The sequence below is a fragment of the Entelurus aequoreus genome, linkage group LG02 (assembly GCF_033978785.1).
Source record: "Entelurus aequoreus isolate RoL-2023_Sb linkage group LG02, RoL_Eaeq_v1.1, whole genome shotgun sequence".
Lineage (NCBI taxonomy): Eukaryota > Metazoa > Chordata > Actinopteri > Syngnathiformes > Syngnathidae > Entelurus > Entelurus aequoreus.
The window spans coordinates 51,645,375-51,655,142 of NC_084732.1; the positions used below are offsets into that span (position 1 = coordinate 51,645,375).

General features: G+C 49.7%; 1 protein-coding gene across 1 annotated transcript; it reads right to left on the reverse strand.

Annotated features, from left to right (window-relative positions):
* Positions 1–406: 406 nt before the first annotated feature.
* Positions 407–3,496, reverse strand: LOC133642184 (uncharacterized protein K02A2.6-like). Its single transcript, XM_062036258.1, has 2 exons — positions 710–3,496; positions 407–609 (listed from the first exon to the last, which is right to left on the reverse strand). The coding sequence occupies exons 1-2, from the start codon at positions 3,381–3,383 to the stop codon at positions 407–409; spliced, it is 2,877 nt and encodes a 958-aa protein (XP_061892242.1). The 5' UTR covers positions 3,384–3,496.
* Between the last annotated feature and the right edge of the window lie 6,272 nt (positions 3,497–9,768).

The following is a 9,768-nucleotide window of genomic DNA, read 5'->3' on the forward strand; positions in this document are numbered from 1 at the left end:
CAACCCAACATATATGAACCCACCTGGCACTCCCCCTGGTGGTCACTGGGTGTAACCATGCAGACAAAACATACAGCTCAATACACAACATCCCTCCCCACTTATTCAGATTTGCACCCACCTAAAACCACCCCTATTAACCCCAGCCTATAAAAACAGACTAGGCCATAAGCACTTAGAACGTGTGTTATGTGCAAAATGATGCTTTGTGCGAATCGGCGGTGTAACCATAAAATACATTGAAATACCCACTTAGGGGGCTATTATAAATAGGGAACTCAAACTTAAACACATACATGCTTACTGAGGCCGGGGGGTAGACTACCCCCGAACCTCGGAGTCAGTCAACGGGGATTATTCTGCCCCAAAACGTGACATGACTCTCTAACAACCCACGCCCCCCAGTTCAGAGATTAAGGCGGTCTGGAGCTCTGGTAACCCGGAGTGGATACCTCCGGCCTGGCGTGCCAACATCCGCTGTCCGTCTGGGTGACCCTCCTGGCTCGGGGGCGACTGTCCCGGTTCCCAGAGCATCCCCTCTTGCCGGAGAAGGGGGGGGAGCAACCGGCTGGGCCCCAATTGTCAGTTCACTCGGCACAGCTGGTTGCTCTGGACCAGTGGGAACCAAAAGCGCACAGTCACCGGCTCTCATCTGCTCTGTGTGACGTCTCCAGAGTGCGCCTGCCCCCACATCCACGGAGTAGGATACCGGTCCCTCTTGTGATGCCACCAGTCCAGGCATCCACTTCTCCTCCCCCCCGTCGATAATCACGCACCAGCACGGCCTCCCCCACTGCAAACCGTCTGTGCTTAGCCACCAGATCTCTGCATTCTCGTTGGCCCTCCTGCGCCAGCTCCACCGTAGCCGACACGTTCGGCTTCACAAGGTCCAAGCGAGAGTGGAGCCGACGGCGCAGGAAGAGCATAGCCGGAGACTCACTCGTCGTCATGTGAGGCGCATTCCTGTAGCTGAGTAAAAATGCCTCCACTCGATGTTGCAGCGTAAATGTTCCCCTAGACGCTTTCAATGAACGCTTCAGCGTCTGCACAAAACGCTCTGCTTGACCGTTCGTGGCGGGGTGAAACGGCGCTGACCTTTTGTGCTTCACTCCGTTTGCCCGGAGAAATGCCCCTAGAAATTCCCCGAACTCTGCCGCTGTGAATTGTGGCCCATTGTCACTAACCAGTGTCTCTGGTACTCCGTTGCGGGCAAACATACTCCTCAGGGCCTGTACAGTCTTCTCCGTCGTCGTCGTTTTCATCACCTGTACTTCCGGCCACCTAGAGTACGCATCTACCACCACCAAGAACATGTGTCCTTCGAACGGCCCCGCAAAGTCCACATGGATCCGTTGCCATGGAGATCCCGGCCACGGCCAGGTGTGCAGTGGGGAGAGCGCCGGGTTCTTTTGGTTCCGTTGACACGTAGAGCATGTCCTGGCCTGCTGTTCAATCTGGGCGTCTAACCCCGGCCACCAGACATGGCTCCGTGCAATGGCCTTCATCTTGACCATGCCCGGGTGCCCGGCATGTAGTTCCTTCAGAAGCTGCGGTCTCAACGCTGGAGGCACCACCACTCTACTGCCCCATAGCAAACACCCCTGGATCACCGTCAGTTCGTCTCGTCGCATGTAGAAGGGTGCCAACGCGTCATTCTGCCCAACTGTTCCAACAAACTGGCCTGACACTACCATATCTACTACCCTAGAGAGCACTGGGTCATATTTAGTTCCCTTCCTAATATCTTCACTGTCCACTGGGAGTGTCTCAAGGTGATGTACTGTCACCCTATCTACTGCGTCTGGCTTTTCCCCATGCGCTACCTGCAGTGGCAACTGTGAGAGACCATCTGCATTCCCATGATCTGCTGCTTTCCTGTATTGGATTGTGTAGTTGTGTGCCGCTAACACTAACGCCCACCGCTGCAGTCGTGCGGCCGCCATAGGTGGCGTCGCCTTACTGGGACTCAATATACTTGTCAGCGGTCTGTGATCTGTGAGTAGTGTAAAATGGCACCCGTACAAATAGGCGTGGAATTTACGTACCCCAAAAATAATTCCCAGCGCCTCCCTTTCAATCTGAGCATAATTTTGCTCTGCCTTGCTCAGTGTCCTAGAGGCAAAGGCTATGGGTCTCTCCTCACCACCGGGCATCACGTGCGAAAGTACCGCGCCCACCCCATACGCCGACGCGTCACACGCTATCCGCAGGGGCAACCTGGGGTCATAATGCGTTAGCACCTTTTCTGATTGCAAATGGTCTTTTGCTGCCTTAAAGGCTTTCTCACACTCTGGTGACCACTTCCATGCCACTCCGGTGTGCAACAGCTCATGTAACGGGCTGAGCATGGTTGCCATGTTTTTAACAAAACGCCCATAATAGTTTATCAGGCCCAAAAAAGAACGGAGCTGACTCACATTAATGGGGGCTGGGGCCTCCGCTATGGCCTTAAGCTTCTCTGGGGACTTATGTAGCCCTTTTTTATCAATGACATGCCCCAAATATTCTAATGAACTCTTGAAGAATTCACATTTCTCCTTCTGTACTCGCAAACCGAATTTTACCAATCGGCCCAACACTGCATCTAAGTTTTTTAGGTGATCTGCATCGTTCTCCCCAGTCACCAAAATGTCGTCCAGGAAACAATGGACGTTGGGGAGGCCCTGCAACACTTGGTCTATGACTCGCTGAAAGATTGACGGCGCAGAGCTGATCCCGAAGGGAAGACGGTTATAGCAAAACATTCCCTTCTGCGTGGTAATGGTCAGATATTTACGGGAGCTTTCCTGAACCGGCACCTGTAAATATGCGTTCGCCAGATCTAATTTGCTGAAACGCTGCCTCCCTGCTAGCGATGCGAAAAGATCTTCTATCCTCGGAATGGGGTAGTGTTCAGCACAAAGCGCGGGATTCAAGGTCACTTTAAAATCTCCGCATATACGTACTTTCCCATTTTTTTTTACAATGGGTACAATTGGAGTAGCCCATTCACTAAACTGTACTGGAGACAGTACGCCCCCCTGTTCCAAACGCTCTAATTCCTCCTCCACCTTCGGCCGAAGTGCATACGGCACCGCCCGTGCTTGGAAGAACTTCGGTTGATGCACCGGCTTGAGGGTTAACGCCACCTCAAAGCCCTTTAGTGTACCTAGACCTTCTTGGAACACCCTGGCATGGCTGTCTAGTACTGTCGCCATTGTGCGGTCTTCCTGTATGGGATGTGTAGCTCGAATAGTTTTAATCATTGTCCAATCTAACTTTACTTTTCGCAACCATTCTCGTCCAAAAAGAGAGAGAGCGTCACCCTTAACCACATACAGGGGGAGACGTGCCCGTTGTTTGTTGAGACGCACGTCTACTTTTATTACCCCCAAGGGTGTCATAACCTGCCCTGTATACGATCTCAACAGTAGGTTGGTGGTACGGAGGCGTAACTGGCTAAATTTAGCATTGTATAGTTTTTCTGAAATGATCGACACTGCCGCACCTGTGTCTAACTCCATTTTAATAGTTTCCCCCTCCCCCTGATCTCTCTTATGAAATCTATATCTCTCCGCTATCACTATGGGCTTTGGGGAGAAATGTGCTTGCAACAATGTCACTACCTCATCATACGTTTTCGTGCCCGGCTTCTCTGGGGCGAAGAGGCTGCGCAGTAGACCGTACGTCGCCGGTCCCATCACGCTGAAAAACACCGGCAGCTTCCTCCCCTCATTCAGTCCATTTGCTGCCACGAAGTGCTCAAACCTCTCCACGTATGTCGACCACTGCTCCGTCGACTCATCAAAGGCGTCCATCTGTCCCAGGATGCCCGCCATGCTCGCAGGTCGTCCCGACGTGAGTCGTACCCCCGCTGCTATGTGGAGCTAATGCTAACAAAGCTAAGCTAACGCTAGCCATCGATAAAATCCGCGGATTCGCCGCCACTCGCCTCTTAATCCGTCGGCAGGCGCATCCCATCCTCGTCGCCAATTATTGTATACTGACTGTTAGTATGTAACACTAACAGTCATACTCATATTTCACCTTATCTATGTAATCACGAGAGCCGAGTCGGGAGCTGGTGTAGACGTTAGACAGCTTTATTGCCACACACCGAACGGAAGTTCAACCCAACATATATGAACCCACCTGGCACTCCCCCTGGTGGTCACTGGGTGTAACCATGCAGACAAAACATACAGCTCAATACACAACAGTACAGTTTATCCACAACAAGACAAGCTTGTTGTCCTTTCTGCCTAAAGGACTTCATAATTGGAATTAACTTACGTCCTTTCTCGACCACCTCGATTGGGTATTGGCAGGTCATGAAGAATTTAGTACCTTTCAGTCTTCTGGAGAGAGCAAGCACTCCGTCTTTGCATTTGGAGTTAGTAAACTTTACAAGCATCATCCTCCTTGCGTTTGCCAATCCTGTGTGCTCGTTCCATCTGGATCCTCTTGACTTCTTCCTCTGGGATGCCGAGTTTCTCCTTCAGAAAGGCTCTGACGAGGTTCTCCGCGATGCTGTAAGTTTCTCCTCCATCTCCACTAATCCCCATGATCAGCAGGTTGTCCCACATCCTCCTGCAGCGGAGTTCCAACAAGTCCGCCTTTAATTTCTCGTTCTCCGTTGTCAGTCTAGTAGTTTCAAGTTTCAGGCTTGTTAACTCAACTTTAAGCATTGTCTGTTCCTTTTTTATCTCCACCATTTCAGCGTGATTGTACTCGACTGATTTTTTCAGTTCTGAGACGTCAGTTTTTAGTTCATCCAAAATGTCCAGTTTTCTAAATTTTTCAACCATAGCTTGCAACATTTTTCGATCGTCTGGAGTAAACGTTGCATTTTCGTCCAAATCACTAGAGGACAATTGATCACGGACGCGTTTAGATTCCTTGGATCCGCGTTGTGGCATGGTTGCAGGGGAACAATGGGTCACTCGGCGTTCGAGGCACCTTATCTTCAGCCAAATCACCCTCGTGAGGAGTATATATCTCACCAATTGCAGAGAGGTGGATATATATAACGAAAACGACTTCAAATCTTGTGTCACTGGCGCGTTTATGCCATTTATAACATTACATACTGGGACTTGTGTAGAGACGGTCTCAGCTCACGTTGCTCACGGCGGCCATTTTCCAATTGGTTGGTGTTTGTATAATGAGTCACAATTGGCTGAGGTTAGGGCTAAACATTACGGATTGGCCAATCAGAGGCAACATAAGGTGGGTCATCGAAACCAGAAAGCAAAGTCATAACTGACGGAGTCAGAGAAATTGGGGCGCTTCAAGCTAATGACGAAAAAAAAAAGAAACAATGAAAATGAAATGAAAAATGAAAATGGCCGATGGATTCTTTCCCGCAGTTTAGACAAATGAATGCCCCAAACCTTACTTTTAGTTGTTTACTCTGTAAACCAAAATCATAACTGCTCCCTTCATCTAAGACGCCCAACACAAATTTAGGAACACACATTAAAGTGAGTCGAGTTCATGAAAAGTTTTACTGCACATAACCATTACCAACTGTTCCCAAACAACACACTAGTCATTGTTTTGTTTTTTGTCAAGATGTAGATAGATGCTGTTTTTTAATTTTTTTTTTACTGTAGTTAGAGAAAATGAATAACATAGGGGTGGGCCAAAAAAAAGACAAGGTAAAATAAATACATACAGTAGGGTGTGGGGACCCCTAGAGGTAGTTGTAGGTTGTCCCCAGCTAAATGACAGGTAGTTAACATTAAAGGACCCTTATTGGGTCCATTTGTACACTCTCAGTTACATTAACATTGATTTGGGCCCATAGATAGAAATTGTTATGATCCGCTGCCCGGATCATATTTCGGTTTACGTTTTCTAGTCATTTGTGTTTTTCAGCTAGTCTTGGACTCCTTTTTAGTATCTGTTTATGCACCTGTGTTTGTTACCATAGCAACTGATTACTTTCACCTGCCGCGGGTGTTCCCGACGCGCACTTGTTTTTCATTATTGTCTTCATTATATAAGCCTGCCTTTTCATTCAGTCTGTGTTGCATCGTAGTTTGTGTTCACACAACAGTTGACGACTTTTGTTTCCTGCTCTTAGCGACTAGTTTTCACACTAGGCTATTTTGGCTTGCTAGCTCCCACGCTAGTCTTTTGGTTTTGTACTTTAAGTGCTATTAGCACGTGTTTATTTTCTGATTTATGCTTTAATAAATCATTTCGTACCTGCAAGCTGTGTCCGAAGCCCGTCTGCATCTCTGAGAGAACGAACACCCGCACCCGGTCGTCACAGTACGATGCAACCAAGAAGAAGTTCTCTCGCTGCGGGCATGTCAGAGGAAGATGAAGGTACGTGGATGGTGTTGCGAGCGATGGAGGCGGAGACTCTTCGCTATTCTCCCTCGGAGCGCCAGGACCTGTTATGGGGTCCTAACGGAGAGCTGGTCCCAATCCACTCCGTTTGGCCCGAGGACATTGCCCCACCTCCGCAGTACCGGACGCGTCAGCGAAGACGGAAGCCGCCCAAGAGGTCTTCAATTCGCTACCAAGACGCGCCACTTCCTCAGACTCCTCCCCCGGAACACAGCCATCAGCAGGCAGCCCAGGATTCACCTCTTCAAATGTCTGGTAATTCCATCAACCACTCTACCAAGGTGTACTCAGACTGGCCTGTCAATCACTGGGACTTCAGCCATGACGTCATTCCGTCGGCGCCCCCTGATGACACGCTCCTTGATGACGTTGACCTGTCCGTTTTTGATGACGTCAGAGACAAAGACATTTTTTAAAATTTTGTTAATTCTTATTGTCAGCCATTTAAGAGTGACGCTAATAGAATTAAACATATTGTGGACATTTTTTTAAGATGTAAACCTGGTCAGTCCCAGTCACCTGACTTTCAAGCTCTACCTACAGTGACTTTGGTTCCGCCCCCAGTGACTTTTACTCCGCCCACAGCACATATTTTTTCACCCTGTGCTCCCACCCAGTCTCTAGTGGGGGATGCAAATAGACAATTTAGAGGGGAGGATTCTGCCCCCACCTGACCTCCATCCACCCACCCCTAAAGACTGTTCCAGACTGCACAGAACGCGTCTGGGATCCGCTTCTTGAGGGGGGGGGGGGGCTAGTGCGGGGAGCTGTGCTATGGAGGTAGCACAGCTGCGCCCTGCCAAGCCGCAACCCCCGGCCAGGCCACCTCCGCCTAAATTACAACCAGCACCTGACCCCAGACTGGTTTCCACACCAGCACCTGACCCCAGACTGGTTTCCGCACCAGCACCTGACCCCAGACTGGTTTCCGCACCAACACCTGACCCCAGACTGGTTTCCGCACCAGCACCTGACCCCAGACTGGTGTCCGCACCAGCACCTGACCCCAGACTGGTTTCCGCAGCAGCACCTGACCCCAGACTGGTTTCCGCACCAGCACCTGACCCCAGACTAGTTTCCGCACCAGCACCTGACCCCAGGGCGACGACAGCGACTCCTGCTGCCACGGCGACGACAGCGACTCCTGCTGCCACGGCGACGACAGCGACTCCTGCTGCCACGGCGACGCCGACTCCTCCTGCTGCGACGCCGACTCCTCCTGCTGCGACGGCGACGCCTCCTGCTTCCACGGCGACGCCTCCGGCTTCCACGGCGATGCCGCCTCTTGTTTCCACGGCGACGACGCCTCCCACAGCTTCCACGCCTGCTTTGCCGATGACGTGCCGACATCCTCGTGCCCGGCGGGCCGCACCTCGGCGCCGCCCACCTCCTCGTGTCCGGCGAGCCGCACCACGGCGCCGGCCACCTCCTCGGCTATGGACTTTTTATGGACGCCTTTGGCGCCAACAGCAGCGGCACCCAAGACTTTGTTGCCGGACTCAGAGGCTGCTGAACTTCTGGCGCCAATCACGCCCACCATCTTGGCGTCCACAAATGTGGCCTTTCCGTGGTTGCCCGCCTCGCCTGCGGCAGCGACGTTCCATTCGCCGCCGCCACCTGACTCGTCCCCGTTGGATTCGGGGACACGTGGCCTGGCGACCCTCCGCCAATTCCTCCCTCCTCCCTCCCTTGACTTGTGAACTGCCCTGTAGTCGGGGGGGGGGGGGGGGGGGGGGATTTTTTAGTTTTTCCAGGGGACATCTGGGATCTGTCCCTTAAGGGGGGGGGGGGGGGGGGGGTACTGTTATGATCCGCTGCCCGGATCATATTTTGGTTACGTTTTCTAGTCATTTGTGTTTTTCAGCTAGTCTTGGACTCCTTTTTAGTATCTGTTTATGCACCTGAGTTTGTTACCATAGCAACTGATCACTTTCACCTGCCGCGGGTGTTCCCGACGCGCACCTGTTTTTCATTATTGTCTTCATTATATAAGCCTGCCTTTTCATTCAGTCTGTGTTGCATCGTAGTTTGTGTTCACACAACAGTTGACGACTTTTGTTTCCTGCTCTTTAGCGACTAGTTTTCACACTAGGCTATTTTGGCTTGCTAGCTCCCACGCTAGTCTTTTGGTTTTGTACTTTAAGTGCTATTAGCATATGTTTATTTTCTGATTTATGCTTTAATAAATCATTTCGTACCTGCAAGCTGTGTCCGAAGCCCGTCTGCATCTCTGAGAGAACGAACACCCGCACCCGGTCGTCACAGAAATGCTGTTAAAATGAAGCTTTGATGTAGCAAGCTACTTTTGCCGTGTAGCTTGCTACAATTCACTGGGGGTAGCTTCCTCTGTAGCTTAGCCACTTTTAATCGAGAGTAACTTGTAGCTTAGCTTGCCCAACACTGCAAAAAATCACTGGCAAATGTCACTTCAAAATACAGCCTGAAAGAGATCTTTGGATAAAACAGGTATCAAGTTTTGTTCAAGGTGGCGACTTGTCCAGGGTATACCCCGCCTTCCGCCCGAATGCAGCTGAGATAGGCTCCAGCACCCCCGCGACCCCGAACGGGACAAGCGGTAGAAAAATGGATGGATAGATGGAAGTTTTGTTCAAATAAATGACATGCATTCAGGTAAAAATGTTTACAAACGTTCCTAGATGACATTCTGACAATACAATTGCATATGTGTACAAATATTGATTAAATCTAAAGGCTTAGTGGCCACATGCGTGGACAGCACCTTTTAGCTCTTATTTCCAACACTACTGAATTGGGGCTTATGGCCGCTTATGTGAACACTTATACTGCTATCTGGTGGTGTCAGAAGAGTATAACATACAATGGAATTTGGAAAAAAAAGTGTAAAAATAAAAATGAGCATGTCACTACACATGAAGTACACATTTGTGTACTTATGGACTAAGTATATCATATCAAAAGATGATTCTTAGTTTTTATTCTAATTAGGGTCCGATAAGCCCAAATAGCAAAGAGAAATAAAAAAAGCATGTAAACAAACAGCTTGGGCCTTAAAGGCCTACTAAAATGAATTTTTTTTATTTAAACGGAGATAGCAGATCTATTCTATGTGTCATACTTGATAATTTCGCCATATTGCCATATTTTTGCTGAAAGGATTTAGTATAAAACAACGACGATAAAGATCGCAACTTTTGGTATCTGATAAAAAAAAGGCTTGCCCCTACCGGAAGTAGCGTGACGTAGTCAATTGAACATATCCACAAAGTTCCCTATCGTTTACAATGATGGCCGCCAGAAGTGAGAGAGATTCGGACCGAGAAAGCGACGATTTCCCCATTAATTTGAGCGAGGATGAAAGATTTGTGGATGAGGAAAATGCAAGTGAAGGACTAGTGGGGAGTGGAAGCGATTCAGATAGGGAAGATGCTGCGAGAGCCGGGGGTGACC